This window comes from Cyclopterus lumpus, chromosome 7, assembly GCF_009769545.1.
Source record: "Cyclopterus lumpus isolate fCycLum1 chromosome 7, fCycLum1.pri, whole genome shotgun sequence".
Classification (NCBI taxonomy): Eukaryota; Metazoa; Chordata; class Actinopteri; order Perciformes; family Cyclopteridae; genus Cyclopterus; species Cyclopterus lumpus.
In genome coordinates, this window is record NC_046972.1 from 63084 (window position 1) to 85351 (window position 22268).

The following is a 22268-nucleotide window of genomic DNA, read 5'->3' on the forward strand; positions in this document are numbered from 1 at the left end:
ATTAAATTCAATTGAAGTAAATACATACACACAAACGTCAACAAGCATACACCAGTAAGAGATGTTTGCGACACTTCCGGTCGCTATTATGTAGTTTTGCTTTACGGCAGTTGTGACCAACCTGAAGTCTCCCTGCTGGCTGCAGTTATTTGTAAAGTCAGGTGATGTTTTCAACCTGAAGGCAAACAAGAAGCGAAATGACCGGAGAGAGGTCGCAGCAGCGGAAGGATACGACGAGAAGCACGATGCGACAAACAAGAGCACACTGCCAGTAGTGGTCGTCCTCCGCGCTAGCTACCTAGCTAACCTAAGCTAGCCAGGAGCTCATGTTTTGATGTGACAGACTACCATTTCCCACCGTTTATACACAGTGAAACACACAATGTGGCTACAGCAGAGACTCAAGGGGCTACCGGGCTTGTTATCGAGCAGCTGGGCGAGAAGACTCCTTATAGGACTGCTGCTCTTCCTCATCTTCTACTGGTACCTGGGAGCCGAGCGCAGAGGGAGGTTCTTCAGCGGCTCGGTCATGCCCGGTGGAGCGGCGGGACAATGCCTACTGGCGGAGATCCACAGGTGGAAGTCTCTTGTGGACCGGGGAGAGGGGATATACAGCACACCTCAGGACAAACTAGACACACCTTTCGTATCGGGTAACGGCCATATTCTTATTGACATCGACTCGAACAAACTGTGGGTGGCGTCGTCTTCACAGCCCGGCTCGGCTCCGGTCCACCAGACGGAATACTCCCCTAGAGTCGGTATCCATCTCGAGGGGAAGCGTGTCGAGGCTCAGGCTACCATGCTGTGGTTCCGGAAAGGAGCCGTGCTGTCGGTCCGCTGCGCTTCGTCCGCCGCCCTGCAGTCCGCCCGGGACTGTGTCACCATCAGAGAGGAGTTCATCGCGCACAGAAGCAGACCCAACGTCTACCTGCAGCGAATCCACATCAGCAACCCGTCTGACAAGGCGGCCTCCTTGGACGTCTTCTATGACAACCCCGCCTTTGGAAGCAAGTTCTCCACCAGTGTGGAGAAACTAGAGGACAGAGAGGTAGTTCTCTCCTCTGGCAGAGTGCCTGTGGAGAATAACCGGATGGTGCTGGTGGTGGTGGTCTCCAAGAAAGTGAACAGCAGGCTCCAGGTCCCCGCTAAAGTAGAGCACACAGACAACATCCTGTCAGTGGTGTGGACCTCAGAGCCCATCGAGCCCTCCAAGCTGGAGGAGACCTTCAGCACCCTCAGAGATGGAGCCAAAAAGGAGCTGGGGGAGCTGCTGAGGGCGAATGTGGATGAGCTGGTTGTAGATCACCAGCAGGCCTGGATGGACCTCTCCATTTCAGGTGAGTAAAGGTCGGAGTGGCAACTGGCTCTGGGTTCTGAAGGAGCATGTTGGGTTGTGACTGCCTAATATGCGAGGAAGAACACACACACTTACACACTTAAAACAGGACAGCGTGCCTTAGAAAGACAATAGTCATTGAATTGGCTAAACATACGAAGGTACCGATGTGTGCTTTTGTAGGTCAAAGGTCATAATAGAATATCACATTTCATACTGGTTAAACTTGGAAAAGGGTTGTAAAACACTTTGATCCAAATTGATTCATTGAAAGTAATGATGTAACTGTGTTTAAAAAGCACGTTACATTTACTCCTGTTCTGTCAGAGGCAGGTTGTTTTTAATCATTGCTTGCCCTGTAAAAATGTTAGTGTCTGTGTGGAAATGTGCTTCACCTCAGCTCGGGGCTAAATCGGGCACAAACTAAAACATGAATTAAAAAAAGAAGAATAGAAGAAATTCTCAAATGTACAATATTGACTAAACACAAGCAGTCTTACAATACATGTGCCACCTGTCCATCAGGACTAACTTACATTCACACACTGATGGGAGGAGCTACCATGCAAGGTACCACCTGCACGGTAACTCCTTGGATACATGCCAGGTTTTTGTGACGCTGTGCTTTTGCTTCTCTGATCATTCAGGTGTTGAAATGAGGAAAATCACAGACTCCCACACGCCATCGAGCCGCACGGTGAACACCACCCTCTACTACATCCTGTCCTCCTCCATGGCTCCACTGCTGGATCGGAGACTGAGCGGCGAGGAGCGCATCCGCCTCGAGTCCAGCCTCAAGTACGCAGACCACTGCTTCAGCGGCCACGCCACCATGCATGCAGAGAACCTGTGGCCCGAGCGGGTGAGCAGTGCAGCTCAGATCCTGCAGCTGGTCACGCTGTGGACTCTGACCCTGCAGAAGAGAGGCTGCAAGGTGCTGGTGGCGGCCGGAGCCCACGGCGCCATGCAGGGCATGGTGCTCAGCTTCGGCGGCCTTCAGTTCACCGAGAACCACCTTCAGTTCCAGGCTGACCCGGACGTGCTACACAACAGCTACGCCCTTCGAGGGATCCACTACAACCAGGACCTCATTAACCTGGCAGTACTGCTGGACGGGGAGGGAAAGCCTTTTCTCCACGTGTCCGTGAAGCCACAGGAGAAACCGGTGAAGCTGTACGCCTGCGAGGCCGGCTGCCTGAACGAGCCTGTGGAGCTGACGTCCGAGGTCAAAGGTCACACCTTCCCTGTGATGGTGACGCAGCCCATCACACCGCTCCTGTACATCTCCACAGACCTGCGCCACCTGCAGGATCTCCGCCACACCCTGCACCTGAAGTCCATCCTGGCCCACGAGGAGCACATGGCCAACAGGTACCCAGGCCTGCCCTTCCTCTTCTGGTTCAGCGTGGCGTCGCTCATAACACTCTTCCACCTTTTCCTCTTCAAGCTCATCTACAACGAATACTGTGGCCCCGGTGCTAAGCCCCTCTTCAGGAGCAAGGTATAAACAGCAATGATAGAACATAACTGGAAAAAAACCTGGAAACTGATCTGCTCCTTTTTCTTTTTTTAAACTTGTGCTTGTGGTGGCAAAGATCTCCTCTCTCCTCTCGCCTCTCTCTTTTCTCCTCTCTCTCTCTCTCTCTCTCTCTCTCTCTCTCTCTCTGTGGGTTGGTTTCTCAGTTCTGATCTTATTTTCCTTCTCTCGTGGTTCATGTTGGGAGTGGGTTGACATGCTAGCCTTCCACACAGGAGGGGATTCAACATGATACAGCTTGTACTGCAGCCGTCTCCTCTAAGACTGGGAGCTCAGTTCCAGTAAAAGCACCAGTAGAATCGTAGCCTTCATTCAAGATGGCACCAATGAACCATGTGGTCCGTTTCCTCGCGTTAGCCCCCCACCTGCTCCCCTGCACCTGTCATTGTGGAATGTAAAGCATCTGTTGGTTGCAATGGGGAAAAGGAACACGTTTCCAAATTAGGAGCTTACTGTTTAACTGTTTTCATACTGCATTCACTCTGCATTAAGGGATCGTACCAGTGTTTATGCATTTATAATAATTCATATATACTTTAATTTAGTCAAATAGGTTTTTAGTCTTTCAAATGTTCTTGAAGTTTGAATTAGGAAATCCATTCCAGTGGATGTCATGTCTGCTTTTACTTCTGTGAGAGTTACTTCATGGTGTTTGTAGTAAGCCGTTGGACGTATTCCTTTTAAACGTGCACTCCCAACATAAACAGATGTAGAAACCCTGAATGTCTGTTTCTGAGAAACCTGCCCAGGGTACCTTAAGCTAACGAGAAGAGCAGCTTTAAGGCTCGCTGGGATTCAGGACCTAACGCAAACAAGTTCACAGGCAGGAGATTTTTATACAGTCGCATGAATGTGATTTGTGGTAAATGAGTCATAATAAAGGTACGGTCCTGTAAAATGATTCTTTGAGGTTAAAACTTTATTGCAGTTTGAGTTAATTTCCGTGGCTCCGGGCGGCATAACTATCAGTATCATTAGTACTGTCAGTAGTATCAGTACTTTGTATTTACCAAGTGAACTGCTGAAATATGGTAAACAATTGGTCAAAAAACTACCCTTCAGGTTGACCAAACAGCAGATGCATATTACTCAACCTGCAATGAGGGGTTACTAGCATCGGTTTGACCTTCATCAAGTGGTTTGGATCGTTTCCAACCCGTCTCTTCATCTGACTGCTGGTGTTTTTTGGGCCGTCCAGAGCTACGACAAATAAAACCCACTTTGGAATGAATCTTACTTTTAGTGAGCTGATGTCATGATCGACCCAAAGAAAAAAAAGCTCCTGTACTTGACAGAAGCCTGAGTTAGAAGTGAGCGTGGTGCTGAAGGTCCATACCGCCTGTTGTCATGGCTATTTGTTTCCACGTGTCCTTCCTTAAAGAGACGTGGACCTGCTTCCACTCGGAGGTGAGCCTCCACGTCTCTGATTGTGAACTGTGTGCTCACTCTGCCCGAAGTCTTTCTCTACTCTTCCTTTTCTTCTGCGTTTTGATGATGTTTTTTATTGAATCACTCAATTAAATGAACAATAAATCTATGGGTTGGCTTTGGCTCTTCACTACTGCCCTGTCTGTCCCTGCCATGCTCCCATCACGGGGCTCTCCTCCCAGCATGCCTTTTTTGTTTTTCCCTTCTCCCTCCCCAGCCGGACTAATGCTCCCCTCTGACTTCACCAGGTCGCCCGCAAAACTGAAGATGCCTGCGACACCAGCAATGCTGCCTGAGCTACAGGGCTCTCACACATTCAACTTGTTGGCAGCATGGGAGCCATTAACATGGAAATCTGCTTCTTTTTCTGCTGCTGTTTATTGATAGTGACACATCAGATACTGAGCAGTGATACCCCTACAGACTACGTCGGGTTCTGGTAATCCCTCTGTGGGTTTAAACCCACAGAGGGATTACCAGAACCCGACGGCTCAGTCACAGGAATCTGTTTAACTGAGCTTGATGATTGAGCTTCAATGTATTCACCCTTCAAAAATCATAAAAGTGGTGTTCACTTGTGAAGATTATCTTTCTATAATCCAATGGAAGAATCCCATTGGGTGGTTGTGGAGGGAACTTCCTGTTGGACTACACGTATGCATCATCCCTTCGGCTCTCTATTGCTTTCTGTCCCTTTTATTGTCAGGGTTTAGTTTGTATACAAAGAAGTTTGTGCGATGTGTTTCTTGCTGTTTGGGCCACACTGAAAGTCCTCCATCCTAGAAGAGCTGGTTGTGACCTGTGTGTAAAGTAAAGCCCACTGATGCCTTTCGTGTTCCTGGGTGATGGTGAGAAACATTTGAAGGAATGTAATCCCTACACACAGGGCTTCAATATAAGTTGCAAAACATGAAAGTTACCATGGTAACAACAATGGTGGTCCCCACGTTGCCCCACAGTATATTCCTAAATTATCGGTGACTGCCGGCCAGTTGGTTATTTTGACGCAGGAAGATGAAGCCTGTGGTACACGCCCACGTGATCATACGTGTCAGAGGCCTGAAAGTCATGACTCATCCTCTTTAATTAAAGCCCGCTTCACTCATTTAATGCTGACGCTCATTTAAACATTTGCTCAATCAGCTTTTTATCTGCTTGGTTTCATTGGTTGCAGTAATATTAATATATTGATAATCAGTCATTTCTTAGTTGTGTGAATACTGCAGGATCACTAAGACGATCAACCATCTTATTTAAAGGAGAACAAACTAAGTGGATTAAAACTAGTTTTTTCTTCATTAAATATTTTTAAATTCTGAACTAAACTGATGACTGATCCATTTATATACCATGTTAAATATGTGGGTTGTTATTGGTTGTTCCTCCTGGCTCAGAGATCAAGTAATGTGATTATGCAGCACAAAGAGCTTATTAAATATAGATAAGGCACACATATTGTCTTAGATTTCTTTTGTCAACATGTATGATTTACATGTGCCCTGATTGTTTCACCGTCAGTGTGTGGGCTCTACTTCCTGTGAACTACTGAGTGCCTTAATGGAGAAAGAAGTTAATTTATTGAGTTCATGGCTACAGTCATCTTGGATTGTACTTGAATGGTTTGTAATCATGTTGAATTCAAATAAATAATTAAATTCAGTTTTACATTTGAGAGAATAAATCAGTGAAATACTGTGAGAACATTCAGAATCTTGTCTAACAATTTGTTCCATATATTTTCAGGTTTAGAACAAGTCATCTTTCTGTAGAACGCTCAGCTCATTGTGTTGGTTTTACTGCACAACTTGACTGGTACTGGTTCTGGTATTAGTACAACTGGACTGTTTCTGGTACTAGGACAACTGGACCTCAACCTGACATGCAGGTAGAGTCGAGCTTGTGAACACATCAAGATATTTATTTATCTTCATGGGATTGACAGACAAACTCCTCATGAATGAGAACGCCTGATGTGTAAATAGGCGTTATCATATTAATACAACGCATCCAATGGTTTGATTTTAGAGCGTAAACATTTGTTTTTCTGTATTAAAAAGAAAGACAAATGTTCAATGATTCAGAGGCCAGTTACTAACCACCAACCATCCGTCTCAGGATCAAGTTTCTGTTTCTTGTCAATCAGTCATGACCCGCCCCCACTACAGAAACCAGCTCCATTCCAAAAGGACACATGTAAACAAATGACCTCGTAGCTCACGACAGGATGGTGAAGCCCATCGAAACCTTCGAGTGTTGAACCGTAAATTACAGATTTTGGACATTTTATAATGCCACTGATATGATGGGGAAATTATAATGACATGAGCGCCTCCGTTTTTATGATGTTCATGAATTACATGAAGCTTTATTTTCTACAAAACAAACTGCAAACTACACTTTGGAATGCAACTTTTTAAACATTTAAGGAGATAGTGGTTGATCAGCCCCTCCAGTCCGGGCAACATACTGCACCCACGATGTCTCCCAACGGTGGTCTCATAGGTGTGAATGCACTTTGACTGGTTGTCCATTCATCACGAGGCTCACATATAACAAATAGCAGACATGTCACAATCAACCCATAGCTTTCTCACATCCCAGCTCTGCGTCACGTTGTCACCACAGGAACTGCTAACAGTCTGTATACTGTGACGTCACTGCAGACCCGTCAAACAGGACTGGGGATCCCTTCCATGTTGTTCATGTCGTCCAGAGACACTGACCCACCCTGGAAACAGCTTGTAAAATCATCACCGTCTGATTTCAGTCCAATTCAGTTTATTTTGTATAGCCCGGAATCACAAATTATCCTCAGAGGGCTTTACAATTTGTACACATACAACATACCTGACCTTTGACCTCACATCGGATCAGGAAAAACTCCAGAATAAACACTTTCACAGGGAAAAAAAAAAGAGGAGGATCCCTCTCTCTGGATGGAGAGATGCAATAGATGTCATGTGTACAGAATGAACAGCGTTACAGTTACATAAACACATTACATGAATATGACAGACATTATGAATAATTAGTAGTAGGCATGGACCACAATCCAGATTTCCACAATCCATGTAAACAAGGAGGTAGAGAGGAGGGGCATCAGCAGGGCCATGGCAGGGGGCAGGGCCACGGAGGCTGGGCCCATGAAGCTGGGCCCATGAGGCAGGAGGCCGGGCTCAATGGTTCTTAAATTATTACAATTAAGAAACTGTCCTTGATTGAATAATGACAGGTCTGATGTTTAAAGAATTCCCTGTAAGCTTCTGTGTTCCCAGAGTCAGCTTTGCTCCCAACTGCTGGTGGTTTCCCACTGCCTCCTGATCAAGGACTGTCAAACTACATAAGGTACCAAACAAACTCCAATGATGACATCACTAGGGATGCACCGATGCTGACATCGGGCCGATGTTATCGGTGACAATGGAGCTGATCTATTCCATTCAATTCTGTTTGTTTACCATATTTATGATATACTTGGATTTTTACTTTTGTTAAGTTTTGACCAGTTTGTTGCTGCATTAAAAGACGTTTACACTTGAATTGTAATTCCTGATCCGTCTTTCCCACAGTGAGCCTTACAGCGTATTAACAGAACACAGCGATGTGATTGGTACTCGGTACCCGCAGATACCCAAAGCCCAGCTATTAGGACCTGGACTGACACATCATAGACATCACCGAGACAAATATCTTCTGTTGGGTCGAAACTCAGCAATGAACAATCCAAGCGCAGTGCTGCCCCTGGTGGTTGGAAGAGATTGTGAAGCAATACTGCTGAATTGGGGTCAAAGGCATGGAAAACAGGGTTAGGGTTAGGCTGTGCCGCCGTTACTAAGCAACTAAAACCTGCGGTGGAATGCCGATGAAGTTAGCAGTAAGCCTCATTACTAAACTAAACAGATAACAGGATTTCCAGCACCATAAATCCCTCACAGTAGCTTTGCTGACCTTAAAAACTACAATCCATTTCTGGATTCATGGTGGTATATGTTCTTTTCTTCTGTAAATAACAGTGAAAATGAAATGAAAGCTGGAGAAGTTCATCATTTTATTCAGGACTAGCCGGAGCTTTATCTGTCAACATCTGGTTGAAAGGTCGGACCAATTGGCACAAACTAATTACTGCTAAACTAGCGCTTCATCATCGTCGGCCAGGTTTTAGTTTGAGTTGTTTTCCAATAACGGCCTAACGTCTCCCTTCGCTACTTTCCCTCCTCCCCTTCTCTTGTTGTTCAAGCTTTGTGTCGACTGTAATGAAAGAGGCCTTGGAAGAGCTCTGTGTAGGACTGTTCCTTTAGTCATCAAATATTGCTACGATCCACTGAGTTTGTAATGGCTGTCAGGAAGCTGAACTCTCTCCCCACTCTCCTCCTCTTTTAGACACATATGTCGAAATGATGCTGCTACAACTCCATGTCCGACTGCTGCTAAAATACACATGTAAAGTCTCATAGTTTTTATAGTATCTTAACTTCTATGTTGTCTACATGTTCTTTGTTGTTGTTATCTGTTATGCACTTTATTATTATTAATATCATCACTACTATCAAGAGAGAAACATCATTTCAGATCTTTTGTATGTTTGCACACATGAAAGAAATGACAATAAAGCTGACTTTGACTTTGACTTAAGGGCAACTGTGTCTCAGTGGTGAGCAGGATCGTCCTTCAATCAGAGGATCGGCGGTTCGATCCCCGGCTCCGCTAGCCCATGTCGATGTGTCCTTGAGCGAGACACTTCACCTCCTTGGTCCTGTGTTAGATAGAGTCCTGATGGGCAGGTAGCTCCTGTCAGTGGATGATGCACTGTGCTACGAGTCTTTGAGCGTGCTAATCTGTGCAAAGATCTTGAGTGCAGGGCCCAGTTTGATGTTCATGGTTCCCATGAGATGGTCCTCCTTCAGCAGCAGCAGGGCCTGTCCATCGATCTCCTGACAGCGGAACTCCTCCGCAATCTCCAGACAACCTGCAGCCACAAACCATCAACAGTCAGCTTCCTCCACAGCTGTGCACAGCTGCACTCATGTCTCATGATAACCACCACGACCACTAACGGTCTTTACATGGCTCGTATTACAATCATCTGGATCTACATGTCCAGTTTCATTCATTAGTCTTTATTTTTAGTTTATAAAAGTCTTTGGAGATATATTAGAACTGTCTCATGTTTAGTAATGATCTCCATAGCATTGGCCAGAGGGCCCCGTCAGACCCCCATGGACTACACTTAGACACCAGATTACATTACATGTCATTTAGCTGACGCTTTTATCCAAAGCGACTTACAATAAGTACATTAAACCATGAGTCCAAACTCAGAACAACAAGAATCAAGAAAGTACAATTTCTTCAATAACGTTAAACTACAAAGTGCTATCAGTAAGAGACATGTAAGTGCTACTAAAGTGTTAAACTACAAAGTGAAATCAGTAAGAGACATTTTAAGTGCTACTAAAGTGTTACTACGGCTCTACCTTCCCTATTCAAGGTATAGTCGAAAAAGATGTGTTTTTAGTTTGCGACGGAAGATGTAGAGACTTCCTGTCCTGATGTCAATGGGGAGCTCGTTCCACCAATGAGGAGCCAGCACAGCAAAGAGTCGTGACTTTGTTGAGTGTTTAGCTCGAAGTGAAGGAGCTACAAGCTGATTGGCTGAAGCCGAGAGAAGTGAACGAGGTGGGGTGTACGGTTAGACCATGTCCTGGTGTGAGGTTAGACCATGTCCTAGGTGTGAGGTTAGACCATGTCCTGGATGTGAGGTTAGACCATGTCCTGGGTGTGAGGTTAGACCATGTCCTGGGTGTGAGGTTAGACCATGTCCTGGGTGTGAGGTTAGACCATGTCCTGGATGTAGACTGGACCCGATCTGTTCGCAGCACGGTACCCAAGTACCATTGTTTTGAATCGGATGCGGGCGGCCACCGGTAACCAGTGAAGGTCGTGGAGGAGCGGAGGATTGTGGGTAGATTGTGTTCTAGTGCTACATTTAGAGCAGAGGGACTTAAGGTTGACCTAGAGCAACACAATAATGGAGAAGTCATCCAGTTCTTTAGAGGACCAATCATAGCTCAGACGTCTCTCAGAAAGTTCTAAGTGATGAGAATTCTTATATCAAGAACTGTCAGATTTATACATTTGATTTTTCCTTGCCTCCTCTGCACTTTTATACAGCTGTGACGCTACATTGTTCCAGCAACTGTCCAAATACTCAGATTCATCCACCGCTGAAAATAGTCCCAGATAAATGCACTATTTACACCTGAATGAAGAACGCTTCATAAAACTACAATGACCAACTGCTTTAGGATTAAAAAAGAAATAAAACTATATATTTGTGAGGTGTTTTTAAAGATTCTTTGATGGGTACCAACGGGCTGAGAGCCACATACAGGGTGGTGAAGTCAGACTATCTAACACGTTAGTTTGAGCCTGCACATGGGATTTGTTAACAATAACTACAAGTAATACAAAATATTACCAGACTGATCTTGTTATACTATAGTTATTCATAATTAATTACATAATTAATGCTGGTTAAAAAAGGTGAAAATGTTGGATTACCGTCTAAGGGAAACGTTATAAAGGCTGACGTAAGCTTGGAGACTTGATTTCAAATCCAAAGTATTTCTGAATATAATCAATTATCAAACTTAAAGTTTAAACCCAACAAATGGCTTTAGATTTGGATTGAAGTACATTCAAACCAATCAGAGACAAGCTCAGACAAAAACACTAATCCAGAATGTGAAATAAAAACTAAGTGAAAAAGGAAATAAACAAAACAGCTTGTACAGTATTCATCTCTGACAGTAACAAAGTGAAAATGGGTTTTCAGGGCCTTAAAAGACGATGTACAGTGCATGCGATATATAGCAGCGTCCTCCTCCACCACCTGTACACTGTCACTATCGAAGGGGCACAACATGTGGATGTAACAAATAACCCTGAGAGATTTGAGACATCGCCCACCTGGCAGAGAGGAGATGAACTCGTAGACGTCCTCAATGTTCCACTGGCCGGGGTCACTGGGCAGGAAGCTGTGGGGCTGGGAGGCCGACAGCGGGGACGGGGGTCTTTCGTAGCCGGACAAATCTGAGCATTGGCTGGACTCTCCCTGTGCAGGGTAGTGGCCGGTGGACAGAGCAGCAGCAGGCTTCTATACAGAGGGAGGAGACATGTTTCATTACATCTATATACACACACACACATATATATATGCACACACACAGATTCTCTCTCTCTCTCTCTCTTATATATATATATATATATATATATATATATATATATATATATATATATATATATATATATATAGAGAGAGAGAATATCTGTGTGTGTGTGTGCATATATATATATATATATATATATATATATATGGCATATATATATATATATATATGGCACACAATACCATGGCAAACAAGTCAAAATGGTCTCACCTTCTTTTTACACTCTAAAGTGCCGTCTTTGTGGTTTCCATTCAGTGCCCTTTGTTTCTTCATGTTCTCCAGGGTGGTTTGGCGGTTTGGGAAGAGACCCATCCTCTTTGTGCAGCCCACATTGTAGCTACAAAACAAAGGTTAACGTGGTAAACTGAAGATTAGTCTTAGAGATCACAGCCTGAGAATGAAACTAAGCTGGGTTATTTTTATTATTGCTATTTTAACGACCAGTTGGAACCCCTTTACATTATGTACAGGTCTGTCCCTCTGTCAGTGGCCAACCACAGGTCTTAAAACTGTGACACATCACTGTCACAGGAGAGAGTTCCCACCTGCTTCAAGACAGCCACCATCATGGACCTACAAAGTCTCACCCTGTGGCACTTACCCCCATTCTGATGAAATGCTTTGAGAAACTGGTTCTCCAGTACATTACAAAACAACATGCCAGCCAGCCTGGACCCTCACCAGTTTACATACAGAGCTAACAGATCCACAGAGGATGCTTTCTGCACATTCACTCATCTGGAGAATAACACCACCTACATCTGAATTGAGTTTGTTGATCTCAGCTCAGCCTTCAACACAATCTCCCTCATGGAGCTCAGAGAACAACCTGCTGCTCAATGTCAGTAAAGCCAAGGAGCTGATTGTTGATTTGAGTGACATCAACGTTATTCCCTGGATGTTTGGAGCTCTGCCAGTATGTGTACCGTTACATGTGAAGTCTTGTGCATGCGTTTTAACTGGTAACGTGTGCAGAGATTACTTGGGCGATGTGCTCTTTAAATAAACTGAAGTTGAGGAAAAGTAAACTCCGCTTTGTAGGACTGCTGAACAATGGACTGTTTTGTAGTCCCAACAACACCAACAGAGTGAGACATCCTCTCGCTGGCTCGCCATTACATCTATTTCAGGAGTTGCATTCTCCACTTTTTTTCAGATCATATCAATAACTCAAGATGATCAACTTAGTCGTTTTAAACAAGGCCCTTCAGTATTTTGATCAAGTAGCCAGTCAAATAAAATATGCCAGGTTTAGTAGTCTTTCATAGATATTTAGCGAAATAGAAGCATCCCTTTGGACTTGTTCTCTGCAGATATCCAATATTAAAGGACTAGGGTCCGAATTGGGGACAGAAAACATGACCGGGGAGAAATCACTACCTTGCCTTACCGTTTAGCGCACACTGTAGAACAGAACCTCTTGGACCTTTTGAAGACATAGGCAAAGTCCACCTTCCCACACAGCTCACAGGTCAGCATGGGCTCCTTCTGGGCCTTGAGCTCTGAGGGAACACAGCCAAACCACACTCAGACAAACACCAGAGACACAGGTACCATCACCGGTCCCTCCCTACCACCCAGAGACACAGGCACCATCACCGGTCCCTCCCTACCACCCAGAGACACAGGCACCATCAACGGTCCCTCCCTACCACCCAGAGACACAGGCACCATCACCGGTCCCTCCCTACCACCCAGAGACACAGGTACCATCAACGGTCCCTCCCTACCACCCAGAGACACAGGTACCATCACCGGTCCCTCCCTACCACCCAGAGACACAGGCACCATCAACGGTCCCTCCATACCACCCAGAGACACAGGCACCATCACCGGTCCCTCCCTACCACCCAGAGACACAGGCACCATCAACGGTCCCTCCATACCACCCAGAGACACAGGTACCATCACCGGTCCCTCCCTACCACCCAGAGACACAGGCACCATCAACGGTCCCTCCATACCACAGGTTAAGTGGTGCAGGTCAGAGCACACTGTACATGGTGGCCCCTGTAGCTGTGATGCAGGCCTTTTACAGGACTGTCATGAAGAAGACAGAGCTAAGCCTGAAAGCAAAGCTCTCAGTTTACTGGCAGTTTTCCATCCCAGTATGCATCTGTGGTCATGATCTCAAGTAGAATGAGATCGCTTATGCAAGACGCCAAAATGACTGTGAATTCCAATCATCTAACAGTATGTAGAAAGCAGGGCGTGTCCTTCTCTCTTGGCTCTTTTTTCCCCATTCTTCACACAAATAATTCTGTCACTTGTGTATAGGACTCAAAGATTCAAGGTTCATTTTTATTGTCATTATGCAACACAGTTGTAGCCCATTTGTAACACAACAAACACAAACTGGAGTACATTCCTGTAGTAAATGTAATACTAAGGAATTTAAACAGCAGCAACAAAAACTAATATATATATATATATATATATATATATATATATATATATATATATATATAGATATAGATATAGATATAGATATAGATATAGATATAGAGAGAGAGAGAGAACAGTGAAGTCATGCCACTGGTCTGAGAACAGTGAAGCCGGCACGTGCCGCTGGTCTGGACTTCATATCTACACAACGTTACCCTTTGCTGAGAGGCCGTCCATCTTTGAGTCTGCAGTGTGTCTCCTGAGGCTCTCGATGGAGAAAGATGGACGTTCCACCTGCAGACAGACAGATCATACTTCATTATAGCAGCAGACACTGACGCACAAGACTCAAATAAATCCCTGCAAACAATAAGAACACATTCTACAAATATGATTTGTGTTCTTGCTTGAATGGGATAATTGACTACTGGTGGTCAGATAGTTATTTATTTCTATATTTGATAGATGACAGTAAAGAATGGCAGGAAACATGTCAAAGAATGCTCCTTGTAGAGGTGGTCCAGAGCTTCTACAGCTCTGTTTGATTTGGTTTAGTTGATTCCAGATCAGAAGCCTGCCGAGTGACTGCAGGAGCCAGGGTCTCAATGCTTTAGGAGGAGCTCTCGGGGCTGATTGGTCAAATACAAACCGTGATGCTGCTGCAACTTGTGTTCTGCTTCATTCATACAGTAAAAGCACAATGTGATACTAGAATGAATAGCAGGAGGAGAGCTCACCATTTATTGTGATGTTTCATGAGGTGAAATGATAATTTGCTGAATGTTTCACCACGGTAAAGATCGAAACGTTTAATGACCACCAAACACAGATCTTTGGATTCCCTCCACTCCAACGTCAGAGTTCACCACAGTGCCGTTTCCTTGTGAGAGGGAATTCCTGATCTTCATACTTCTTCATTTCAGCTGGAAATACTAAAGAGGAATGTGCAACTCTAACATCACAGTTTGGGTCCCGAGTTTCAATATGTTGTCCTACAAGTGCCTAAATAAATAAAGAACCATAAATTCACTATGGATCCTTTGTCAGTCTGCTACTCCACCTCGGCATCATTCACTACATCACAGTCGAACCACAGTAAATTACTGTTGTTTCAATATGTGTAAAAAGTGTACCCTAAAATGATCGAACCATTATCAAATAATGTTGCCTAATCTTCATGGTTCTTCAGACAAATGTCATGTGTAGGCATTGATTCTATTTAAGTTAAAAGCTACAATAGCGTAACATGACTAACAAGGTGGCCGCCAACAGACCGGATAGGTTGTAATGTGAATGGGTCTCCTCTCCAGGTCTATGGGTGCTCTGCCGACTCCCAGATCTTGGACCACCGCCCCCCGTCTGTCTTATAGTGATCCTATTCCGTGTCTGTGTATTTGGGACATTACAGGAGGTGCCGTCTCGGTACTCACAGGGAAAGGCTCAGCCCCCTCCTGGATAACGAAGCCTTCGATCAGATGGGTGAGGATGTGGGACTCGACTAGGGCCTGGGCAGGTTTGCTCTCTCCATTGTGTTGGCTGCTGTTCCCATTCCCAGAGGTCATGACTGGAGCACAGGCCGCCCCTCACCTGTCAACACAAGCAGCTGGGCAAACTGGTGAAGCCGAGGACCTGGGACCAGGCCTCCACCGGCTACTGGTCAAATACACAGAGAATGCAGTGCAAACATGTGTGTGTTTCAGTATCATAACGGGTGTCATTTTATATCTGATAAAGTGGTTAAAGTTAAGTTGCTGACTTTGCACTTGCAACAAGTTGTCTCCTTAGGGATCGGGATCCCTATATAGGGATTCAGTTGTACCGGTTCTAATGCGTGCAGATGTGTCACACACACTCTGAGTGAACTGATCTCAGAGCGCAGTCTGAAGCGGGTTCTCACACCGGATCCCTGGACATGTGGTTCACGCTGTGGTTACTGGAGGAGGAAAGGCTGCTTCCACCAGCACGAGAAGAGGAGTGGTGGAGCCCCGGGGAGCTGCCATCGGCACTGGGGGAACTAAACGCGCAGCTATAGCCCGGTGCTTACTTGGATTCATTAACCAACCCACTACACAGCATTCAAGGGCCTCTTTGTAAAAAAAGAACAACTTTTAAGTCGGTTGCTTACTTGTCCCGACGGGCCGCCTCCGGTGGGTCCGCTCGGTAACAATGGTCCCGTTAGAGGGGAGAGCGGCTCTTTGTTTAACGGCTCCCCAACAACGCTTCACTCCCTCCGCCACACGGCGAGGAGCCGGCCCGCCACGGGTCCCGCTGCCGGGGTTCGAGCAGCTCACCGAGCCGCGGGTCCACTTCCACGAGGAAGAGTTAGTTCTGTTTCATATCCTCACTGTTTCAGCTTTCTCCTTATTCGAGCAGCAGACACAACAAGCCTCTGGTCGCGTGCGCGTGTCGTTCACTGGGAGGCTTTCCGGCAACAACCTTCAGAGTAAAAGCCTGTGTAGATAACGATATTTGTTTCTTTCTTGCATCAATTTGGAATAACACCATTAAGGTGTATTCTCGAATTTAGTTTGAAACAATGTCCACTTAAAAGACCTGGACGGAACTGGGAGTTAACATGTGACTGGAAGCTTTTAATATATACAATAAACTGAATTAAATAAGCGGTCCGTAGATTTAAGATAAATAATTGTTTTTAGTTTCTAGTGTCATACCTTTATTGTGAAGGCTTCGGGTTCTAATCTGGTTTACTCGTGTCTATGAACATTGACTACATTAACACTATACTAATTATTAGTAGCAGCCTAGTCACTAGGCCCTAGTAAGTGGTAAATAAGAGGCTAAATCATAACTAAATGAGTCCACGCAGAGGACAGTGGACAATTCCATTCAGTTTATTTAGTATAGCCCAAAATCACAAATTACAAATTATTCTCAGAGGGCTTTACAATCTGTACACATACGACATCCCTGTCCCAGGACCTCACATCGGATCAGGAAAAACTGCCCAAAACAACAGAAAACTCAGCTTCCAAAATGAAATTTGGACCAATACATATATAATTCTGTATTCTAGCCTATTTTCATTTTTTAAAATATTATTATTTTTCCACAATATGTTCAAAACACTCACTATTGAAATGCAATTTAAAGACGAATACACACACCTTAGACACTGTGTCAACATTTAAATATTAGATTAAATTAGATTAAATTGTACACTCTTTAAAAATGTTACTGTATCTGGCCCATTTACAGCCATGTTGATGAATGAACACTGTCTTCTATGATTCATTTTAAAAAACGTTTATTTTGAAGTCAGCAACCGGAAGTTGAGAAGACGCTGCTGCGGACTTGGTACCCCCACTGACAACTAAAAACGAGACCTCTCGTCACTGCGGTCCCCTGCAGACTGTCCTGTGAGGCCACTGTCAGAGACAGCAGCAGGCTCATGTCATCGCTGGACTTGATGACAAAAGAGTGTTTGGCATCCGGGACCCTGTCCGGGACCCTGTCCGGGACCCTGTCCTCAGCCTCTCTCAAAAGAAGGTTCATCAAGAAGAGGAGGGTCGCTCCGTGGGCACAGCAGGATGCGGACAGCGACTGCCAGCTGTGCAGGTGAGACACACATCTGTCCCAGAAAGTTCGAGTTCACTGGAATAAACATAGTCTACTGTTTCAGCTGCTGGCTGAGCTTTGATTTGACTAACTTGTGATGGTTGCCACAGACACTCTCCTCATGTCAGGGTCACGCCTTGACAGACATTCAGGAGATGAAATTGTCCAAATAATATATGGGAATTGTCTTTTAAAAGAACAATATATTAATACACACACTAACGTTACGCTGTCATGAATTTCAGATTAAACAAATGTATAACTGAGGGCTGTAACTACTGATTTTTCTTATGTTTTAGTCACATAAAAGTAGGAAAAGTGAAAGATGCCCATCACAGGTTATCAGAGCAGAACGTCCTCATATTTGAGAAGATGAAGCTAAAGCAAAATTCACACTTTTACTTTGAATTAATACAACATTAAATCCATTATTACATTTGCTGTCAATTCATTTTCTGTTGTGTGATCAATTGATTAATCATTGCAGCTCTCGTAAACAAGAGAAGAAGAAAAGAGATGTTATCATGATTCTTTAAAAAGCATTAATTCTCACTTTTAATTCATCTGTGACAATTAAAAGATAGCAAGCTCTTGTCATTCCATATCTTTGTTTCATGGTACCTTAGGGGACATCGGCCATGTCTGCTTTTGCAAAACAAAGGCGATGATTGTTAATTTGTTAATAAATTACTCTCTCTAAAGCACAACATATTCGTCATATACTGTATGTCATATGTCGTCATCTCCCCATGTCTGTGAGGGTTTGCTCGGTCTAAACTTAGCTCTGGATGTCTGGCCGAGCTAACTTTAGTTGTGTCTCGATCACACAATCTGCACATGTACATTTACATGTACATTTACATTTAGAATCAAATGCATATCGATCGTCCGTTTATGATCCCATTTTTGTAGTCCGACGCATCGTTTCAAAACTATTCTAGCATGTTAATAAGGAACCCATGGAAACCCCCTTTCCACACATATTTTCCACATTGGCATTGGGGATATGCATCTGACTTTTTTTTGTGTAACAAAACAACAAATCGACCCACTTCATGCAGTTTTGTCTTTGTACATGTTTGGACGACACTTTGTAGAAAGTAGTTTGTTTGAAGCTCACTGAACCCTTACGCCTCCTTCAGTAATGCATCCGTTATATATTCCTGTTTTTCCAGGTCCTCCATATTTTCCCTCTCTGGCAGAAGTCGCTCTGTTCGCCGGATTTTGACAGCCTGCATTCTCTCTTTCCTGGCCCTACTCGGCTCTGTATCCATAGAGCTCAGCTCCAACTTTGACCTGCTGCACACAACAGAGGCTGCTTACGATGAGCTTACTTCATGCAGGACGATCGCTATCCTACAACTCATCAATAAACTTCAAAATATGAGACATTTATTTACCAAAGACATGAGCAATGAGACATTGGAGAAACATTTTTCCGAGATGGTGTTTCCTTTGTTCGGTCATCTCTGTGGTGAAATGGCGGCCCGCAGCAATGGCCATGGGATCCCTTGTAGTGTTGAGTTGTCTGGATTCTGCCAAGAGTTGAGGTGGAGCGTTCAAGGATTTCAAAATACTTCTATGGATAATAATGGCACGAGTGAAAATGGTACCTCTGCTTTCTCCCTTACCATCGGAAGACTTCTTGACACCTGGGGTACAGTAGAAGATACTTTAATCAAAGTCAAACATAATTCAAATTGGAGAGATGTACTGTCTGCAAGAGTACTGATCAAATTCATAGAGCTCAACCATCAGTTGATGGACTTCCCCCACATAGCAACTCAACCTGACTTCCAATACAAGTGGACTTATGTACTCAGCTACCTTGGCTTTGCCAGAGTTATGACGGAACAACTGAATGACTGCTGGGTAGAGAACATAGACCTCAAGTTAAACTCAAGCCAGCATGTAAAACATTCTTATGTTTTTGACCCAAGTCTTTGGCTGATTGCTGGAGGCGGGACAGAGCTTCTGTCTGGGTCTCACACTGGAATTCAGGCTCTGACACACACTCAGAAGTGCTTGTTTGATCGTGCGGTGCCAGCTCTCAGATTGGCGTCTCGCTCAATGTCTTCGGGGCTCAGTATGAGGGTTTGCCTGCTTTCTATAGCCTGCCTCATCTACCCGGTAGTGATGGTCTCATTTAAGCAGATGACCGAGTGGATACAGAACTACGCCCAGAGCTTGAAGGAGAAGACAGAGGACCTGAAGCGCCAAAGGCAGTTGGCTGAGGATCTGCTGCACCAAATGCTCCCCAAGACAGTTGCCAAACAGCTCCGCCAGCATAAACATGTCGAGGCAGAGAGCTATGAAAAGGTTGGTGCAATCGCAAAGAGTGAATTTATTTATTTCATTGTGTATGGTTCAATTACAGGTTATAAACTAGAATGGACCAATGTGCTACTCACTTAATGGTCTTTGCAAATAAAGCAACTATTTTGGAAACATCACTTTTCTCTAACTATTTACCAAAAAACATTAAAAAATAAATGTTAGATGACAAATTGAAGAATCATGTTTTGTTGTTTCTCTTTCATTTCTAGTTGTAATAGTTCTTCTTTTCTGATTAATCAACTTCCTGTTGCTCAGGGGCTGACTTCCAGACCGAAATCTTGTTGGAAGGACTGAGCTTGTAAAATGTAATCTGGTTCTTTCTACAGCAACGTGAATGAGCAAAGTTTCCCCAAGTTGATTGGGAACAGATGTTAAATCGCAGGACTTTGGGCAGAGGTCAGGTAACTAGCCTGAGGTGGGCAAAGCTTGGATTGAAGGTGAAGCTCAATACTGCTTGGAAAAGCACACTTGTGAAAGCAAGGCCATTACTTTGATCCCCGGAGGTGCAGGGTAAACACTTAAACATGAAGGCTCTCCAGCTTCCCAATTGTATCTCAGTAGGGTACCAGAAAGCACTGCAGAGCGTGGTCTAAACTGGCTAGTGCATCTCAGGTACTCTACTCCTTACCATTCAGGCTACCCAGCACAAAAGGTTACTGCGGAAGGTGCGTCAGAGACATCTCTCACTCTGGTCCAAGACTATTTGCACTTCTCCCAGCTGGGAGACTCAACAAGTCTCTCTAATCCAGGACCAGCAGGTTCATAAACAGCTTCTTCGAGTGATCGAGACTTGTTGGTGTTGACTCTGAGAGTCGACTTGGGACTTGTTGCTTTAGACCTGGACTTAATCTGGGACTTGTTGGTATTGACTTTGGGACTCAACCTGGGCTTGTTGGTTTGGACTTGTGAATTGACTTTGGACTTGTTGGTGTTGACTTTGGAACTTGACTCAGGACTTGTTGGTTTGGACTTGAGGCTTGACCAGGGACTTGTTGGTTTGGACTTGTTAATTGACTTTGGACTTGTTGGTGTTGACTTTGGTACTTGATTCAGGACTTGTTGGTTTGAACATAGGGTTTGGACTTGGAAAATGTCTTAACAAGGAGTTGGAAACCCCAAGGTGTTAAAGTGTTAATAAAACTGTTGTTGTGTTGAAGTGATCGTTAAAAAAAACACTACCATTGCTGTTGATAATATAAGATTGTTTTACTAGTAATGTCCATGAGGGAAACTCATCCTGCAACATAATAAAAACAACTGTAATACATATGATCCGATGTGAGGTCAAAGGTCAGGGATGTCGTATGTGTACAGATTGTTAAGCCCTCTGTGGTGAATTTGTAATTTGTGATTTTGGACTATACAAAATAAACTGAATTGAATTGAATATGCAGGCAAATGGTAGAAACAGATGTTGAAGATAGCTTCTCTCCATTCACTTCTAACATTCAACCAAACGAATACAGAGCTAATAATGTGGCAAGGGTTGTCGGGTGCTGCTGCGAAGAGCAGCTACCTCTGCAAGATCTGCAAACATGATGGATGAATGTGTGTGTTTGGTGCCTTTGTTGCTATTGTTGGCGTAATTACCTTTAATTGCCCTGTTCCATATTCATCAGGAGATAAAACAAGTTATTTGGGTGAAAATTGCATCTGGCTTATTGAAGAGGCTGGAAGCAGCTGTACCAAAAGCACTCTGCCAGTGTCTATGTGTGTGTGTGTGTGTGGGGGGGGGGGGGGGGGGGGGGGGCAGAGGGCTTACTAAATAGGACTATTGGGACTTATTTTTTAAACAGATCTGGAAGGAAAATCTGTTCTGTAAAACACGTTTTGAAGATTTGTATGTTAGAGACAAAGTGACGAGCAATACTTAAGGCTATAACTTGATTAATTGAAAGAAAATTAAAATTACAGATGGAAAATATCAATCATGTTTAGCTTAAATGTCCTGACCATTTTGTTTAATTGTTCTATTGACATTTTTGTCTCTGATCCTTTTTTTGGCCTCTTCTTTTATGGACACATTCTGACCAGTGTCAGATAATTAGTTGATTTTGTACAGTGGTGAAAAGTGAAATAATTACACTTACTAAAGCTGGTACTTGTTCTGTACTTGCGTATTTCCATTTTCTTCGACTTAATACTTCCACACTACATTTATATGACAGATTTTTAGTTAAATTAGATATTAAAACAAGCTTATACTAGTTTAGAAGGATTTAGTGGTTCCCAACCCTATTTGGCTTGCGGCCCCTTAAAAAAAAGTCTTGGAGCCAAAGTTGCCAGATTGAATAGGGTGGTGGCTGGGGCGTGGTTAGGCTCAGCTGCGGAGGGCTGTGGGGGAGTAATTCAGGGAACAGGTGCCGGAAATAGGCCTAATTGGCCTCAGCTGCAAGGAATCAAGGCCTGAGTGACTCTTCCCGATATATGGTGCATA

At 44.2% G+C, this 22268-nt stretch overlaps 2 protein-coding genes across 8 annotated transcripts; one reads left to right on the forward strand and one right to left on the reverse strand.

The window, feature by feature from the left end:
- Positions 1–74: 74 nt before the first annotated feature.
- kiaa2013 (KIAA2013 ortholog) lies at positions 75–6007 on the forward strand. Of its 4 annotated transcripts, none has more exons than XM_034536746.1 (5): positions 75–1340; positions 1987–2710; positions 2787–2840; positions 4553–4724; positions 4782–6007. In XM_034536746.1, the coding sequence occupies exons 1-4, from the start codon at positions 383–385 to the stop codon at positions 4686–4688; spliced, it is 1872 nt and encodes a 623-aa protein (XP_034392637.1). In that variant the 5' UTR covers positions 75–382; the 3' UTR covers positions 4689–4724; positions 4782–6007. The 4 variants fall into 4 exon arrangements, with proteins under 4 accessions (XP_034392637.1, XP_034392638.1, XP_034392640.1 ...); XM_034536747.1 differs by having other exon boundaries at positions 4553–4714; positions 4776–6007; XM_034536749.1 differs by lacking the exon at positions 2787–2840.
- A 2323-nt stretch (positions 6008–8330) lies between these two features.
- LOC117733255 (polyhomeotic-like protein 2) lies at positions 8331–16356 on the reverse strand. 4 transcript variants are annotated; one of them, XM_034536754.1, is made up of 7 exons: positions 16044–16356; positions 15349–15505; positions 14134–14212; positions 12924–13035; positions 11744–11870; positions 11274–11460; positions 8331–9270 (listed from the first exon to the last, which is right to left on the reverse strand). In XM_034536754.1, the coding sequence occupies exons 2-7, from the start codon at positions 15478–15480 to the stop codon at positions 9116–9118; spliced, it is 792 nt and encodes a 263-aa protein (XP_034392645.1). In that variant the 5' UTR covers positions 15481–15505; positions 16044–16356; the 3' UTR covers positions 8331–9115. The 4 variants fall into 4 exon arrangements, with proteins under 4 accessions (XP_034392645.1, XP_034392647.1, XP_034392644.1 ...); XM_034536756.1 differs by having other exon boundaries at positions 15349–15521; positions 16044–16329; XM_034536753.1 differs by having other exon boundaries at positions 15349–15568; positions 16044–16329.
- Between the last annotated feature and the right edge of the window lie 5912 nt (positions 16357–22268).

Bases quoted from the DNA above. Each gene is read 5' to 3' on its own strand.
- LOC117733255 (XM_034536754.1), bottom strand. From the start codon at position 15,480: ATGACCTCTGGGAATGGGAACAGCAGCCAACACAATGGAGAGAGCAAA. The intron at 11,871-12,923 runs GTAAGGCAAGGT...TTTGTTTTGTAG, and splicing joins TCTACAGTGTGCGCTAAACG to CTACAATGTGGGCTGCACAA. The intron at 9,271-11,273 runs GTGGGCGATGTC...TTGTGGCTGCAG, and splicing joins GTTCATCTCCTCTCTGCCAG to GTTGTCTGGAGATTGCGGAG.
- kiaa2013 (XM_034536746.1), top strand. From the start codon at position 383: ATGTGGCTACAGCAGAGACTCAAGGGGCTACCGGGCTTGTTATCGAGC. The intron at 1,341-1,986 runs GTGAGTAAAGGT...CTGATCATTCAG, and splicing joins GATGGACCTCTCCATTTCAG to GTGTTGAAATGAGGAAAATC. The intron at 2,711-2,786 runs GTACCCAGGCCT...TTCCTCTTCAAG, and splicing joins GAGGAGCACATGGCCAACAG to CTCATCTACAACGAATACTG.